General features: G+C 34.6%; 2 protein-coding genes and 1 long non-coding RNA gene across 3 annotated transcripts; 2 read left to right on the top strand and 1 right to left on the bottom strand.

The window, feature by feature from the left end:
* Positions 1 to 274: 274 nt before the first annotated feature.
* Positions 275 to 3,365, bottom strand: LOC132056289 (late embryogenesis abundant protein At5g17165). Its single transcript, XM_059448412.1, has 3 exons — positions 3,140 to 3,365; positions 620 to 1,008; positions 275 to 392 (listed from the first exon to the last, which is right to left on the bottom strand). The coding sequence occupies exons 1-2, from the start codon at positions 3,250 to 3,252 to the stop codon at positions 744 to 746; spliced, it is 378 nt and encodes a 125-aa protein (XP_059304395.1). The 5' UTR covers positions 3,253 to 3,365; the 3' UTR covers positions 275 to 392; positions 620 to 743.
* A 1,532-nt stretch (positions 3,366 to 4,897) lies between these two features.
* LOC132058263 (uncharacterized) lies at positions 4,898 to 5,763 on the top strand. Its single transcript, XR_009415229.1, has 2 exons — positions 4,898 to 5,232; positions 5,558 to 5,763. It is a non-coding gene; the product is annotated as an uncharacterized LOC132058263 (long non-coding RNA).
* A 10,482-nt stretch (positions 5,764 to 16,245) lies between these two features.
* LOC132056285 (flavonol 3-sulfotransferase-like) lies at positions 16,246 to 18,414 on the top strand. Its single transcript, XM_059448408.1, has 2 exons — positions 16,246 to 16,376; positions 17,140 to 18,414. Exon 2 carries the CDS (start codon positions 17,250 to 17,252, stop codon positions 18,246 to 18,248), a length of 999 nt encoding a protein of 332 aa, XP_059304391.1. The 5' UTR covers positions 16,246 to 16,376; positions 17,140 to 17,249; the 3' UTR covers positions 18,249 to 18,414.
* The last annotated feature ends 76 nt before the right edge of the window (positions 18,415 to 18,490 follow it).

The following is an 18,490-nucleotide window of genomic DNA, read 5'->3' as shown; positions in this document are numbered from 1 at the left end:
TCTTTGGAAAACGTTATAAAGCAAAAAAAAAATAAATTGATTTCAAAAAATAAAGACATTTTAACTTAGGCTCTCTAGTCTTATAGTAATAAGTCAATCCAAACGGGCTCTAGATCTCTCTATCTTATCTTTCTCCTAACTTTGCTTACAACTTTATGATGGCATATCCATATAGGAGTATTAATTACAACCTATCGCCTTCCTATCTCTTTCAACATAGCTACCAAATCCCTTTCCCAATTCTTGATGATAAGATTTTGAAAGTGACCCAATATTCTAAAAGCAAAAAAAGTTCATAGGGATACTATAGCATAGATCAGCCGTTACGTAACCCTAACAAAAGACACCCATATTACATTATCATATGAACCTTCAAAAGCAGTGCAGCTTTACTCTAAGGGGTCGTTTGGTTGCTAGTAAAATAGTCCCAAGGATTATAACTTGGACTAATTTATCCATATAGTGGGATTATTTTATATAAAAGATGGTATAAAATAATCATATAAGTGGGTTAAGAAGGTATAAGGTAAAAATTATTAAGTGCCAATTTTTATACGCTTCTGAGGTATAAATTTACGAATTACAGACTCAGCGCTGGGATAACCTTGAACCAAACGACCACTAATAGTAGTCTATATACTGCACCTTAAAACTTGATAAAACACAGACTCACATAACCACACGCATAACAGCTTTACTAATCCCCACTTAATATATATAGTTATAGGAGCAACTATGAAAAGTTAAGGGTTATCGGGCTTGTCCAAGTCCTCGAGAGGACGGAAGAAGGCCTTCTCCTCCAAGACGGATTCAGCAGCAGCGGCAGTGGCGGGGGAGGAGTGAAAGCCACGGCCAGCACTATCAGTGGCCGCAGGCCCAAACACCCCACTTTGTGGGTGAGGAGCCCAGTACTTTTCTGAATGTGGCTCTATCACTTCATCTGGCACCACCGAATCACGCACATCATCCTCTGGGTTCTTGTCGTACACTGATGTCTGCACTCCCCTCCTGCATAACAACAATCAACTATTTAATTCAACAACGTATATAACATTAGGCATTGTAATTATCTCGTCCTAAAATTTGATATGCATCGACTGTTGCTACACATGCATGCCCAACATATTTCGTGCCCAAATGTCGGGTATACTCACGTGGTTATGACATTTCCTAATAAAGATTTATTAATTTGCAACCGACGAAACTTTAATTTTAAGGCAAACTATGCAGAGACTAATTTAAGTGCTGGTAGAAGCATTTTGCCAGTCACAAGCGAAAAGGATATAACCATGTCCTAATAAAAAAATGGGACAAAATATCTAGTAAAATAATTGATCAAACGTGGTGGACACATGAAGGACAGAGGTCCCATTCCCCAACCCGCACCAAGAACGAATAGTTCCAAGTAATAATCAGCAGTATTGCTGCTTCAAAAAGGCAAAATAGCTCCAGCCCCACATGTCTAGTCAAGTGCTTCTATCTAATCTTCTTATCTCCAGCTTTGATTTGATGCGGCCTACCCTATAGCTCCAGCCTCACCTACTACTTTTCCTAACTTTCCTCTTTTCTTTCCAATCTTCTATGAGTTCCAGTTAGACGGGTACGTCTTACATCCACTAACTTTTTATTTATTGTACTACTAGTAATAAAATAATTCTTTCTCCGTGGCAATTTATCTTGTACTACTACTCCATTTAATTAGACACTGGTTTAAAAAGTGATGGATAAAAAAGACAAATGTGTTACATAAAGTGAGACTACGGAAATAGTACATAATATAAAAAGTGACGGATTAAAAAAGACTTGAGTTACATAAATTGAAATGGAGTAAATACATCATAATGTTAACCGTAATCTTACCGTGAAATGCATGCAGGTACTGTATAACCTAGTATTATATTTCGTAATTTTGAATAGATCAACGGCTCAGATCAATTGTAACATGTGCGTGTACAAGGCTCAGGGAACATTATCTGTGAGCGGAAATTCCAAAGATGCCCCGGTAACAGGCAATTGCCTTATTGGGGGTAAATATAATGGTGGGTGAGAAGTCCTTATCCGATTAGCCCTCCACTTCAGCACCCAATATTTAGTAGGCGTTTGGTCATGAAAATCAAATATTTTTCATTTTATTTGAAATTTTAAAGTTAAGTTGTATTTGATTATAATTTTTATAAAAAAAATATTTGGTTGTTTGATTGCAGTGAAAGTGAAAACAGGGTTTGAGTTCATGATCAAACATTGATTTTCAAATAAAGTATAATAATTTTCCGGAAAAAGGTAAAATTTTCATGGCCAAGCTTGTCCTTAAGGTTATTATTATTATTGGAGTATTATTATTATATACTTGAGCAACAAGGAAGGGAAAAACGTGACTGTTGGGACCAGGAGTACATACCCAAAATAGTGCTTTGGTGAAAATATCCTAATTTTTTATCAGTAATTATGGAAATACATCAAAGGGGAAATAAAATCAGAATAGAAAACCGCAAGATCAGAGAGACGACTACCCAAACTTTCCGGTTAAACCCAACAAAAAAAAAAAAAAAAAAAAAAAAAAGGGATATCCCAATTCCCATGACAAATCGGACCAAAAATCTCAGGTAGCTAGAAGACAACATAATGCTTGTTGCTAGATCTGAAAAAACAAACTAAAAATGGTAAACACAAAATTTAGTTCAAGTTGTAAATCTCACTGAAATTATCTCGTATTCGGTAATACTACCAAATACTGGAAACCATAAATCTAAGATCCTTCATGCTATGGCCAGTCTAAACACAAAATAAGAGTACCACACCGGACATTTAATAGATGAGTGTTCTTTTTAAAACGGCTTGGACAATCTTTGCATGTTAAGTTATTTTTTGGGGTTGAATTAGGCTCAAGATTAGAGAGAAACAAAAGGAGTATCGTGGAATCCGTCAATTTTGACAGAGCTTAGCAGAGGACTAGAGGATCGTCACCAAGGGAACAAAGCTATAGTAGTTTAGCTTAGTTTTCTCAGAACATAAATAGGAAAAACGAGGAGCACTAAACATCTATTATATCGAGCATTAAGCTCATCTCTACGAATAAATGCACCAGAAAATACTAGAAAGCAAAAAAACAAAACAGACAGATAAATTTAAAGCTATATACCTGGCAGAGAGAAAAGTTGAGTTAGCAGTAGTTCGAGCACTTGCGTAACTGATCTGGTTCACGACTCGCTTCCCCAAACTCACGAGTCCACGGCTCTGCAAATTGGCTGCCATACAATACACACACTAAAACAAGAACAATAAAAATGGAGAAAATTTCTGAAGAGAATCTGAATTCACAGAGATAAAAGAGCAATGCCCCAATGTGATGATGGATGATCACACTCTTTGCTTATTCCCCTTTTTATAGTTAAAAAAACGAGGAGTCTCTCTCTGTTCTTTGTTCAATGAAATGTCTCTTCATTGGTTCGCACCTACCCAGTACAATCCGTCAAATTTTGGACCGTCACTTAACGGCAACTAGTACGTTAACAGAATATCCAATTCTTAATCCGTTTTTAATTTTGTCCACTAATGGAATATTGAATCTAAAACCGGGATTCCGGGTATTTTTATTATAAATAATTAGATTAATTAAGGGAAAAGTCGTGATGTACGACAAGGACACCGTTACCTCCGTTTCGACGTTGTGTTATCATTGTCACATAAAGATAAAGGAAATGTTATTTTGTGAAAAGACTATCTTGTCCTTGGTGGACCCTATCTTCTTGTTGCCAAGCGTCAACATTATCCTGAATTAACACGCGGTTTTTAAAATTGTCCCAAATCTTTAGAGATAATATCAAAAGCAGTCCCATTATTTTAGGGTAGGTTTAATTTAGTTCTATAAATATAATTTTTGGACGGTTTTGGTTCGTGAGCAGTTTTGATCTATGTCAAACATTTACGTACTTTGTCTATTAAATTTATCAAGAATTTTGGGGAAAAAATATTTAGCAATAACTCATTTTAGAGGTGTAGTTTTTACCGTTACTTCTATTTTTGTTCTATTTCGTAGAGTTTGGTAAAGCTTTTTGAGGTGTAATTTTTACTATTCTTCATTTATTTATAGTGTTCACTGTTTAGTCATTTTTATGTTGCGAATATGTGATTTGATGGGAGTCTCTATTTAAATCTTTTTTTTTCCCGCAGTTTCTCTCAAACCCAACCTATAGGATTTGTTACATATTTGACAGATACAAAAATGTTCTCTTTTGAAACATTTATAAGACCAAAATTGTTAAGGAATATTTGAAGAAATACTTTGAATTTATCCAAACATAAAGGAACACCTTGTCATTTTCTAACAATCTTCAACCTTATTTTGGTCTTATTTCCAATATAATTTCTTCTTCTGTATTAATTTATCTGCTTCCTTAAAAGATCGAATTTGCTGATTAGATATGGAGTCACTCCTACTTTAAGAAGAATATCTACAGACGTAATCTTTCGAAAATAAAAGTTATGTAACTTTTAAAGATTGAAGTATACCTAACCCTCAACAGGCTAACATATATATTTGTTGATTGTTGAGCTAGCTAGCTAGTTTACTAGCAGTTGGAAAATTAATTAAGTCGGTTGCTGAAAAATAATTTTAAGGGTAATTACAATTCTGGTTTTATTTAAAATATACTACTACGAGAGAGTAATCAACAAATTTTCATTTCGAAGTGTTACGAATTTTAAGTGTCTTGTATTAGTTGAAATGAAATATAAGTTGCTGTCTCTTTATATGATTTTTAACAATATTCTCTAATTAGAATGTGTTGCAACTTTTCAAATTAAGATGCAAGTGACATTTCCTTCTATTACATAATTTTTTTAAAATTTATATTAGAAGAGCTTTGAGGTCTTACCAGTTTCGACATGGCTGCTTTATCATGGCAATAATATCAAAGTTGAGGATATTTTAGTCTTTTCGGCTAATTGCCTATTGTAATTTGACGTGTCTTTTAACCAATTTTCCATGTTTGTAGCCTGCCCTCATTTTCTGGGTTGTTCCTTCTGCATCTCGCTATCCCCTTCCTTGTCTCTCTCTCTCTACTTCTCTAGAAGATTAACACTCATCTTCATCGTGTGCTCTTCCTCAAAGCTGTTGTTGCGCTTGGATTGGCTCTATTATCATCTCCATTGTTCATTATTTGTGATTTCTCTGTTAAATGGGTTACATTGGCAATAGATTAGGGAATTAGGGCTCTAAGTTTCTAGCTTCCGGTGAGTTCAACCTTTCGGTTTTCTATTATTTGAATTCACGTAGTAAGGATTTCAGACTTTTGACATCATATCTAACTTGCGTGTCCTTTAACCTTGAAATGAATCGCCAACACATAAGGTTTCACTTTCCCTTTCGATCTTGCTGTTCTAAATCGTACTTTATTTTCAGTTTCATTGCATTCTAGTCTGCTCTGTTAATGGTGTTATCAAACAGTGTTGAAAACTTTTTTCTTCCGCTAAATGAATAGGTGTTTGTAACCAAAAGGAAGAGTCAATTCAGACTTATTAACAACATTTAGCTTTGTTAATTGGGGATATATTTCAGAACTTTCCAAGAAATGAGGAAAAAGAGTGGTGTTGGATATGAATTCATGCCTTTGTGTCTCCCAACGTGCTATAAGAATTTGAAGAGCTCTGACCTTTGAGCAAGAACAAAAATGTGAATAATTGAGATTCCTGGTGGACAAAGATGATCATGGGACTCTGCTTCAAATATTCACCAAGCCTGCAGTTGACTTGTATATTTATTCACCTTTCTTCTCCTCCTTAGCTGGTCCTCCCTCCGGATAAAAAAAAGTGTCCACTTAGCCTTTTTTTTTTTAGTCAAAAAAAGTATCCACTTATTAAATCAAGAAACAATTAACCTTATCTTTCCAGATTTTCTCCTATTAAGTGTTATGTGATCAAATCCCAATGCCTATTTAATTAGGGGTAGTTTAGTCAATTTACATATTTTTTTCTTGGAGTGAGTAGTTTCTTAAGGGGTGTGCAAATGGCTAAGTGGACTCGTTTTTTGATCCGGAGGAAGTACTATTCAATTTGAGGACATTGCGTATTTATTGGTAGTGTAATTCATGTAGAATGCTATATAATCAATCTCAATTCTATAAACATATATTGAAGGTTGGGTACTAGGATATTGTTGGTTTACCAATCCTGACCACTGATTATGACCGCTAAGGATCTAGATTAGTGTGGTTGTTTGCTCAAACTTCATGTTGACCAATTTGGAAGCCATCATCTAAAAGGGTGAAAATCCTACCATTTAATTACTATATGACTCTAAAATCTCGATAACATAGTAAAACTATCTACTAAGAAAATGAGAGTACAAATTATATTATTACCGCTGAAACTTCTGAAAAGTCACCCTACATAACAAATTAAATGTGGTTGGAGAAATTGATGCAAATTCAAAATTCTATCAGACTAGCAAAATGAGAGTACTTTTAGTACCTTTGGAGGACTTTACAAGATGATGGATGGACTTTTAATCCCGAAAGAACGCTAATATGATTCATGGTTTGACCCAAACTCCCTCTTAATGCATTCTCAATGTGAATGTGGAGTGTTTATTAGGAAATTAAATAGATAACTTGACCAATAAAGTTACGGTATTACCTTTGATTTTGCAATCTTGAACTAATCCGCTGATAAAAAATGTCTTTTGAAACTTATACAGCTGGTATGAAAAGTGATACGGTAAAATTGTAATACTTGACTTGGAGGAAACAAATTAACTTGGTGGGATGAGTGCTCGACTGGAACAAAGCCAATGAAGACCGTAATTACATCCTGAGATTTTGTTTTGAAGCAGATTTTGCATCACCTGATTTTGTATTTGGATATTATTGTTGCTATTTGCAATGTGTGGCGTATATGCTTGATCATAGACTGTTTTGTAATTTCTATGCTCATAAATGCATTTCTTTTCTATGTTCATAAATACGTTTCTCTTTATGATTTTAAGAATAAGAATTTACATTAGAATGTCATATTTATGTCATGATCTACTTGCCAAGTTCGCACTTTAGAATAGGACGAGCATTTAATGTCATCAAGAATTCCTAGAATAATGCTACAAGAATAAGCTTATTCAATGGGTAATGCAATGTATGTTCCACTATAGAATTTTAACAGTTGGCAGATATATATGAACTCATCCATGTTAATATTTCACAAGTGCATTATAGTCCACTAGGCATACTGGTGTTTTTAAAAAAAAAAAAGCAAAATCCAGAAGTTCTTTACAAATGTAGCCAAAAGGCTAATAATAAGAGCAAAATTAAACTAATGACCAAATTAAGACTTATCTTGTCTTAACTTGATACTACAAATTGCCAAAGAATTAACTAGTACAAATTGAAAATTAAAATAAATAAAGTAATACTGAGCATTATTGAAGGTACAAGGTGTGCATGTAAGAAAATCAATCTTTATTAGAATTTTTGAAGGTACAGGATGTGCATGTAATTAGAAAAGACACAGTGTCAGTTTCAGCTGCTGATTTGTGATTGTCCCTTTTTGTTTCTTAGTATTTTCCATCTCTGTCAAACTATCAATGGTATCATTTTTCACCATTAAGTTCCTGTCCTTAGTCATCCATTCCCCCTAACTACCTTATAACTCTCCATGTTCCCTTAAAAAATTCCTATACGAAGCAGTTTGATTTACTTTCCCTGCGAATGAAAGATAATGTTTGGGGGAGATTTTGATAATTATTCAAGTGTTCTGGTGATGGGGAAGAAAAAATGTTCACTCCTTATTTATGTTTATATATAACATCTACACAAATGTGGGATCTTGATATCTCCTTTCTAAGATCTTACCTGTATGTTTCAATGAAACAGTTTTGATAGTGTCTCTTAGATGTGCATGTAATCAAAAAACATGCACAGTACTTAGTGAAAACCAGCAAAACCAGGACTTTTGCTCTGCATCTTTCCTTCTGACTTTGCATAGTACTTAGTGAAAACCAAGAAATTGGTCGATGCATATACGAGAAGGCCAAAGAACAAGACAAGTGAGTGGCTGCTATCCGTAGCATTTGTAAGTCCTAACTGTGATGTGAAAACCGTGTGATGATCAATCGTTGTCTTCACCAGCTTGAAAATTCTTGTAATTGCTATGGCCAAACAGTGTCCCAAGTGTGCACTCTTGATGCACAATTTGGCCAACAATCTTGGTATTTTTACTGAGTTATGATCCTTCTTAATGTTGCTTGTATTCATTGCCTCCTTCAGTGATACCAGGAGACTCTTTTTTTGGCTCAACATATTTAACTTGTAACTGGTCTATTTTCAAATAATCTGTACTATGTAGTTCGTTGATTTTAGTTAAATAGGTGAATTATGTAAACAAATTTTGAAGCTGTCCCTTGTCTATTAATTTATATTTGCGATACTTACATATATTATTGTATAGATGGCAGGTGAAAAAAGGGGTAAGAAAACGAAGAAGGCTAAGGAGACGCAGGTTCCCCAGAAAACCTTGTGATTAGAGAGACAAGCCCGTCGCCACGTCTCCCACCGCGCGGTGCTCCATTGCCTTATGATCCCCTTATGAACGACATTGCATATAGTCTTCCACCTCCATATAGCTTTGGTCGGCCCTATATGTCTCCACGCCAGGGCTTTACTAAGGCGCCTCCCGCAGCCCCTCGATGATGTCCACACCACGTGAAGAAGAAGACAAACATTAATGATCCAGATTAGTGGTGTGAGGAACGGGCTGAGCGGACCTACGTAAGCTTTTTTTTATTTTTCTATTTTTGTTTGTTAGAATAAGTTGTCTGTAGCGAGTGACTTACTTGAAAATTGATTGGTTAATGCATAGCTGATTGATTGCACCAGTGTAGTCACTTCTCTATAGATGTAATTTCATCTACTTCATCTAGTTTGTATATGGATTGAAGTAAACTGAATAATAGTTTGAGCTGGCATATAAGATGTGCCACCCAAGTTTAGAACATGTTGAAAGGAAGAACCAGAGATGCAGCCAACAAACTTTACGAAACGGGGATCCGGCTCCTATCTCATTGTTATGCTTGATCTTTATTTTTGTTCAAGTTATAGTGATGTTTCAATAATAGATCCACTGAAGCAAATTGTGATACATATATTACGAATTGCAAATCGATGGTATACCTTATGAAAATGTGATAACTATTTCATGGCTAAATTATGAAACTTCAATGGCCATTTAAGAGAAGTTTTTGAAAGAACTCTCAGGTGAATGTGATAGCTTGAAGTCATTAGGACACGAAATACAATCTTCTTCATGGTGAGCAACAAAATGGGAAAGAAGTGTAAAATCCTTGAAGTCGCAAGCAAGTAGATTTTTCCTTGTGCCTTAAGTAATAGTAAAAATTATACAGGTTGGCTTTCCCCGAATGCAAGTTGATATTGAAGGAAAGAAAAAATTGTTAGTAGTATTGATTTGTTTTCCTTTTAGTAGTATTGATTTCAACCATGTTTTAGTTGAATTGTTAATAGTATTTATTTCAACCATGTTTTAGTTGCATTGTTAGTAATATTGATTTCATTTCAACCATGTTCTATTTTGGTTGTTTACTAAATGTTTGATAGTTTTTTCTGTTGAATTCGAGATTTAAGTTGGTTGCTAATTTTACCTTCTAATTTCAGAATCAATATCAACTTTCAAAGGCGGAGTTTCTTCGTACTCAGCCACCCAACACAAAGCTGACAGAAGAACAAATGGAGGAAAGGTGGCTTGGGAGTGTTGGTGGTCCCACTAGGTTTGGCACAACTTATGGAATGCCACATCGTGCATTTCGTCAATACAGGTCGGCCCTGGAAGGCCTACATTCTTCCAATACCGAGTCGTTAGATAGAGTGAGTGCTATGGCCATGGAGCAAAAGATTGCTGAGCTATCTAGCCAGCTACAGGCCTCAGAGGAAAGAGAGAGGCGGAGGGACCTGCAGTTTGATGGTATGAGGGCCCAATCAGACGCATTACTTGCTTCGAGGGGGATTCCCTCGTGTCCTGATGATGCTCGTAACCCCCATACTCAATCTAGTGGTGCGAATGATGATGGGACTCACATGTCAAACACACAAACGAATGTTTGAATGTTAATGTTGTGGTGGATTTGTGGATTGTGTAAGTGTTTTGTGGATGTTTGCGAGGGGTGAAGTAGTCTAATGTTATAGACTAACTTAGTCTAATGTTGTAGACTAACTTAGTGTAGATCTACTAGTTTAATGTTTTGTGGATGTTTGCAAAGGTTGAAGTAGTTTAATGTTGTGTAGATGTTTGCGAATGTTGAAGTAGCTTAATGTCTCTTCGGAATGTTTGAATGACGTTTTGATTCAACTTTGAAGTAGTTTCGAATTGAATTTGACGTATTGTTGGTTGTGATATATGTGTTTGTTGAAGTAGCTTAATGTTTTATGTTTTTTAGTAGTTTGGTGAATTGTTGGTAGCTATTTGAGCTAGTTTTAGTCGAATATAAAATTGTTTTCATCTTGACAGGAGGGCAGCTGGAATAGCAGCTGGATACTACCATTTTTTTCGCAGAATGAGGTCGGTTTTCTGCAAAATTTTTCAAGAAATTGCAAATTACCGACCTCGTAGGTTGGTTTTATGCATAATATTCCCGTAAATTGCAAATTACCGACCTCACGTGAGGTCGGTTTTTATGCAAAATATTCCGTAAGCGTAAATTACGGACCTCGTATGAGGTCGGTTTTCCGTAAAATTATCTATAGAAATTGTAAATTACCGACCTCACGAGGTCGGTTTTCTGGAAAAAAATTCCCAAAAATTACAATTTACCGACCTCATGAGGTCGGGTTTCTGCAAATATTTTGGAAAAATTATAAAATATCGATCTCACGATAACGGAAATCTAAAACAATATATCATATATTCATATAAATTACTGACCTCAGGAGGTCGGTAAACTCATATCATTATGTTATTAATATAATTTACCAACCTAATGAGGTCGGTATTTTATTTAATTAATACCCGACTAAAAAAACATTACCGACCCACTATTTTCCGACCTGATTTTGAGGTCGGTTTTGAGGTCATTTTTTGCCCAAAACCGACCTCATGAGGTCGGAAATTGTCATTTTTTTTTTGTCGGAAAATCATTTTTTTTAAGTAGTGTATTGGCAACATTTATCAAAAGTTTTCATTCTTCAGGAATAAAACATAATTATTTGAACGTGCCTTAAGTATATCAAATCGTGATAGCTTATAACCTCTTTTAAGATATTGCTACTTCAGGAGCAAATGAGGCATACATGTTTAGTTCCAACAATAAGCCCATAAAAATACTCCCACTTCTGGTGGTCATCGACATAAATAAATTTAATCATAATGATATTTAATAAATATTATCACTTCGAGTGATCATATATTTCTTGTATAAACTCTCATTCTTAGTCATTTAAGGGGTATAAAATTAACATCATAATCCCTTGTAATAATAATATTGTTCTTCAGGAACAACTTTGAGGCATAAATGGTCCAGAACCAATTAGGTTCCCATGGATCAAACGAACCAACGAGTCGCACTATTAGTAGCAAACTCATGATAGCCATATCCTTTTGTGGGCCATCCTTATTACCAACCATATGTTACTGCCACAAAACATACAGTAATTCACTATACTTTCCTGGATAATGGTCCAGATGTCCACGGTCTACTTCAAATATAGTAGTGCAACTAAGAAAGGCTTAGATTACTTCACCTGTTACCACCTTGACCTACCGTCTTCATCGTATAGTTTTAAACCAAATACTTGAATGGTTGTGTCTTCTTACCATACAACTCTCAAGACCACATCAATTCTTTTAACGTAACCAAAATTTGCTTCTTTTAAAAGTGAGCCAGCAAATATATGAAGAAATTGGCAGGTAATTATAAGCACCTATTAGCTTGGTAACAAAGCTCCTTAATAAGGAACCCACTTTGTTAAGATAGAGATAAGGAAATAATTTTGCTCACCTTTGCCGACGGTGATATGATACATCAAAAGTCTGGAATAGAATTTTTCTTACCTTTCCAAATTAAAAGCTCAAAATGACAGAGTCTCGTGCTGATAACGTGATATCAAATAAAAATTAAGCTTCAAATTAAAAGGCAAAAGATACACGGAGAGAGAGAGATAGAAAACAGTAGTAAAAAACAGTAGTACTATATCAATTGTTTCTACTAACTTTTGTTTTTGTGTATTCCTTTTTTTCTCTTTCAATACAAACAAGCTCCTCTATATATATAAAAGGAAAAAGGCTTCTAGGACAAGCCATGATTGAAAAAGGCTTCTAGGACAAGCCATAAAAACTTAATGACCAAACTAAGTAAAATGGACATACACTATAATGTTTACAACAAATTTAAACTTGTATAACACGGGCCATTACTGTCGGGTAAAAAAAGAAATAAAAAGAAAAGTCTCATCTTAACCATTTTTCCAATGAAAGGACGCTTTTAGCATTGCAAGAGTATATGCGAAATTCCATATCATAGAAAATATATTTGGGAAACAAAAATGAGATCAAAAGAATTTCAACTTTTGAGAAATGCACCCAAAAAGAGTCAGACGCCAATATTTCTTTCTTACACTGTACCCTAAAAGAGTTTAATATACATACTAATACTGCAATTTCTTAAGACAATCGTTGTAATCTAATTAATTATGGTTGTTATTAATCTCTTTTCCAAGTTATCATATCAAGTTTGACATGAAAATCTACCGGATATCGTAAGTCAACTTAAATTAAAGATTATTGTATCAGAGTCAAGACTCATCCCAATTCTTGGTTCACCGATATTGAGTCCATTACATTATCCACATTCTAGTTAACGATGTGTGAGCGTGATAGGTAGTGTTAAGACACCCACATCGAATATGCATAGGAAATTGGTCGTTATATGAACTTGGACAATATTTATTCTATATATAGCTAACTTTTGGGATTAAATTAGGCCCAAAATCAATTTTTTTTATCATGGTATTCGAGCCAGGCGCATCGATGTGGGCTCCCCGACCGATTGGGGGGGGGGGGGTTGTGATGGAATACCCTCTGTCTATGATTGTACAACAGTCTGGATAGTGTTTGGTAGTTGGGGGGGGGGGGGGGGGGGGTGGGCGGCGATGAAGAAAAATATCACATATCAGACGGGGACGAGATCTCTGGGCTCCTTATGTTAATTGGATAATCCTCCTCCATTTGAACTAGCTTTTGGGGATTGAGTTAGGCCTAAGATTCATTTTTTTTTAATTACGTTGCAAGATTTATGTTAGAAGAATTCGACCTTTAATGTCCTTAACGTTGAAGTCGGGATTGCACTTTACTAATAATTATGAGTTTAGATCGTATATTTGTTGTAAGTTTAATAATTTTTTACATATAATTATGATTTGCATTAAAAATATTGAATTTCGATCAACCCAATATTAAAAAGTTGCATCCACCTTTAATTTAACTTTATAGTTTAAAGCTTCTTTACATTATTGGTGTATAAAAGATGAACTCCTCCTGAAAAATGGGAAATGGGAACTATAAACTACTAACTGAAATTTCTAAGTTAAGTCGTGCCCATTTGGTGGACAATCCAAGTTTGTCAAACAACCTTTGGACAATCCAAGTTTGTCAAACAATCTTTGGAAAGGTGTCGAAAGATTGATTAACCCTTTGGATTTTAATGGCTTCCTTTAAAGTAATTCTATTCTATATATATCCACTTCAACTGTACATGGATAACAATGCAACTATCATAGAATTGTATTCAATCTGAATTATTCATTCATCTTTCCATTTCTTCCATTTGTGGATTACTTATATGCATCGCTCTACTTAAAAAAAGTAAATATTTCATGCTACTCGCTTTTCTTTCTGTCTGACTTGTGAGCCAATGAATAAAAAAAGTTGGCACGTTTGAAGTTCCGTCGTGGACCAGGGGGTAAGAATAACTTTTTTTTAAAAAAAAATAAATTGTTTTTATTACATAGGGGTTGGGGAAGAGGAAATGGGGAAGGGATTACAATGTGGGGATTCACTAACAAGTGAGTGAAAGTTCGAATAACCAATTGAAATTTGACTAGATCCCTACGGGGGTAAGAATAACTAATTAACAATTAATTTGAATTTTTTTTGGACTCATGTTATTATAAAACATAATAGCTAATCAGCTGGAATGCCCAATTTAGCAGCCACAATTTATCTATTTATTTATTGGAACTGAAAAGGAAGAGGTCTTAAAACTAAAAAATAATTACTCACTCAAATGTGTGGTTATCATGGATTGATTGTAAAGAATGGATCTTGGGACCTAACTCAACCCAATAGGAGAATTGCCTAACTCCATATACGGAGTCCACCCATCCTTTAAACCACCGAAATGGGATATCTTACATTGATCGCCAAACTACTAGTTTCAAGCTTTAATTTTGCAGTATTTATTCTGAAACTTTTTAATCATCTTAGGTCATAGAGCATAAATATTTAGGACGTGTGGGAAAAGAATCTTTTTAGCATAATGCCACGACTAGTGAGGTTGAAATGAAAGAACATACTACCAAAAGGTTATGTAGGGTCATAACTCATATGTATCCTTCATTCTTAATAAGAAAATTGGATTCGAGCTCCGTGGATGAAATCATTTTTGGTAAAGAGCGTACGTGCTACAGTGGAATTTTCTGGTATAAATTCAAGTTAAGCCAAATTCTAAAATGGATATCGAATATAGAATGAAACAAAATAAAAGCCTCCCAAGTTGCTTGAGTAGAGGGTATATACAGTACATTACGTATCAAACATACAAAAACCATATAATGTGATTCATTATTATTGTATTTGTCAACTTTAATATAGGATGGTTGACTACTGGTTGTAGCAGGCATGAACGAGGTTGTTGATATGTCAAACAAAAGGACAATGAAAATAATTCTTAATTGGAGTGAATTGTTGATCTTATTGCAGTTTGTTGGAAGCTTCGTATAGCTGTTGGGACTACAAATTGGTTGGCTACAATCTACTTATAATCAATCATCCTGACTATAATTTCAAGATAAAATAGTTTTAAACCAAACGCTTCTGGGAGTTAGATTGGTTTGTGGGATAGAAGATTAACAATTTCGGGGGTAAAATATAGGATTATTTTCACTTTTAGTTCATTTTTTAATTTTAGAATTAATAATTTCAAAATTCGTTATACCGCAATTATAATATATTTTTTAATACTACTTCAATAGGGAACGTGGAATTTTATAGGAATAACAATCTCGGAATTACTACTTCCGGGATAAATAGCAAAACGACCAAATGGTATTCTTCAAGACTTCTTTTAATGCCCTTTGAAAAACGCTAAAAATTAAAATAACAATTTATTCCAACTTATTTAACATAAAATCATACATATTTTATATCATAGCCCCTGTTAGTACATATTTGCGGGAGAAATGGTTGTTTGGTCTTTTACTTTTGTTTTTTTTTAGTTTTATGACCCTTTTGCCAGAGATCTTCATTTTTTACACATAAGAGATCTGAAAAACACATAATAGATCTGAAAAGTCTATTTTCTTCTATTCAAATTGCAAGAGGGCAAGAGACTCATTTACTCCATATTTACGGGAGAAATGAATTTTTGGCCCTTTATAATTTTTTTTTAGTTTTATGGCCTTTTTACAAGATATCTTTATTTTTTACACATAAGAGATCTGAAAAAGACATTTTCTTCTATTCAAATTGTAAGAGGCCAAGATATCTTATTTCCTCCCAAATTTACCATGCTTAAAAAATGATTTGGAATTAGTAATTAATACTACGAGTAAATCAGGAAAAAAGAGATTGTCGTCTCTTGATATACTAAAAGTGAAAATGTGTTTTTATAAAAGTTTTTAAAAAAAATATTTTTTAACGAGCCTATAAAATTAAAAAATGATAAATAATTTGAGGGAGTATAAGTAAATTTTCGTCTAATGTTTGGATTTTTTTTTTCCTGAAGAAACATTTTTGCAGAATTTAAGGGCCCCTTTGGCCATAAATATCAAAAACGTTTTCACTTTTTTTGGAATTTTTGAAGTTGGAGTTGTGTTTGGCCATAGTTTTTGAAATTATAGATTTTAGTGAAATGTAGTGTAAAAAAGTGAAAAAAATTGAAATTTTTTGAAAAATAAATTTATTTTGTTTTCAGTATTAGAAGTACATAAACTAGAAAAAAAAGTGAATAATTTTTATGGCCAAACGCCCACTAAGTTGAACCACCGGAAAAAAAGTTTGAAATAATTTTCGATTTGTTGAAGAGAAAGTGACAAAACCATTTGTTCTTCCAGAATCTCTCTATTTCTCGGGCGAAATTGACGATCTGGTCGCAAAAAGTATAAGAAGTAAGTATCCTTGTTTCTCTCCACATTCCTCATCTGATGATCCAAAATCCCTAAATTAAACCCTTTCGTTAATTAGAAGTAAAATAGCAGTGATGTTTCAATGTCCGATAATTGTTACATTTCGTAGAATTAAACTCCGGTCTTCTTCTACCGTAGAGACATTATAGTTGTGGATCCTGAAATTGTATCTTCAACCTAGTTTTCTTATAGTTGCAAATATTTTAAGACCTAAATACCATTTGACCATCTACTTTACAAAATATGGACACAGTGTATAAGTAGTGTATAAATATACATATAATATACATACCTATACATAACATATACATCCGAAGTGTATAGGTAGTATATACTTCGGCCATGTTGGTAAACTAGTTGGCCGAAGGGTACATTTATGGAAGTTTTCCATGTTATAACTGGAAACTCCTTGTATCTGATGGACTGCTAGTGTAGTAGGTTTGTGAACATAAAAATAGGAATTTCCTCGAGTAGATTTTGTTGTCTGAATGATTAACTTAATGCTGTGCCAGTCATTAGGGGGAAAAATTATGCAAGGAAATTGGATAATAATAGTACAGTCTACATTGTTTAGTACCTAGCTAAGTTAAAAGTAATATTGGAAGTATTATATATGATGGCGAACTGCATTCTTAAATCATCTCGATTATGAAAATGTTGCTTCAGATCGCAAATCATAGCGCAGTATTGATTGCGACACTTGGAACAACATAAGATTAATTAACCATTCTGATCATTCCTTCAGTTATCTCATAACAAAGACGGACAACCCTTTGTTGATGAGTGGGTGCAGCTCCGGATCGAGCTGGTGAACACGGATTTTGGTTTAGATTTTATCAGATTCCGACCTCCTCCATGGATATGTCGAGTTCCCATTATTCTCAGTGTGAACACGATGATGAATACAAGAAAGATGATCAAAATGACAGTGATATGCTCACAGCTCTATCCAAAGAAAAAGGTTGGATCACTGAATATCTTTACCAATACAAGTCCTTTTGGTTTACTCCGGCAGCTATTAAAGGAGTTGAGAAGGCGCAACAACGCTTCGAAGCTCAATCCACAGATATTCTTCTAGCTACTTGCCCAAAATCAGGAACAACATGGTTCAAGGCCCTTATCTTTTCCCTCATGAATCGTGATCGATTCGATTTCTCCTCTCACCCTTTACTTACCAAGGCCCCCCACGATTGCATTCCCTTCTTGGAAGCAATCATAAAAGATGAAACTTCCTACCAAGATTATCGAATTTCGTGTTCGCCGCGTTGCCTTCTTGCAACCCACATTCCTTACTCTTTGTTACCAGCATCTGTTATGTCTTCCGGGAGCAAAATTGTGTATGTTTTTCGCGAGACCAAGGATGTTCTCGTTTCAAATTGGCATTATATGAAAAAATTAAGAGTCAAAGATCTACCTTCTTTTCCAATCGAAGACGCATTTGATCTGTTCTGCAAAGGGGTGTCACATTATGGACCCTTCTGGGATCATGTCTCGGGTTATTGGAAGGCAAGCTTGGAAAATCCAGACAAGGTACTGTTCTTGACTTACGAGAACATGAAGAAAGATCCCATTGTCTGTCTTACCAAATTGGCCAAGTTCTTGGATAAGACATTTTGCTTAGAAGAAGAGAGAGAAGAGGTTGTGCAGGAGATTGTAAAGCTTTGTAGCTTTGAGAATTTGAGTAGCTTGGAAATAAATCAGACTGGAGTGCAACATTTCAGTCCACAATTTTCTGTTGAGAACCGGCATTTCTTGAGGAAAGGTCAAGTTGGAGATTGGAGAAATCATCTGACAGTAGAGATGGGCGAACAGCTGGATGAAATCACTAGGCAGAAGCTTTGTGGACTTGTTTGATAGGAAGTTTGCTTGTCTATACAAAACCCTATAGCACCAAGGTATAAGTTGGTGATTTACTGTCTATGCATGGTCCCGAGGCATGAATTGTATGCAAATATAATTGTTCTGCAGTTGGTGCAATTGTCAAGTGATTTTATCCCATTGAGCTTTCATTTCATAAAGAATTACATCACACATATTAATAGCAGTAAAAAAAATCAAAAGTTCTTATGCATTGTCTAAGTATTAATCGTACAAAT

The sequence above is a fragment of the Lycium ferocissimum genome, chromosome 5 (genome assembly GCF_029784015.1).
Source record: "Lycium ferocissimum isolate CSIRO_LF1 chromosome 5, AGI_CSIRO_Lferr_CH_V1, whole genome shotgun sequence".
Lineage (NCBI taxonomy): Eukaryota > Viridiplantae > Streptophyta > Magnoliopsida > Solanales > Solanaceae > Lycium > Lycium ferocissimum.
This window is presented reverse-complemented; position numbering and strand designations above follow the sequence as displayed.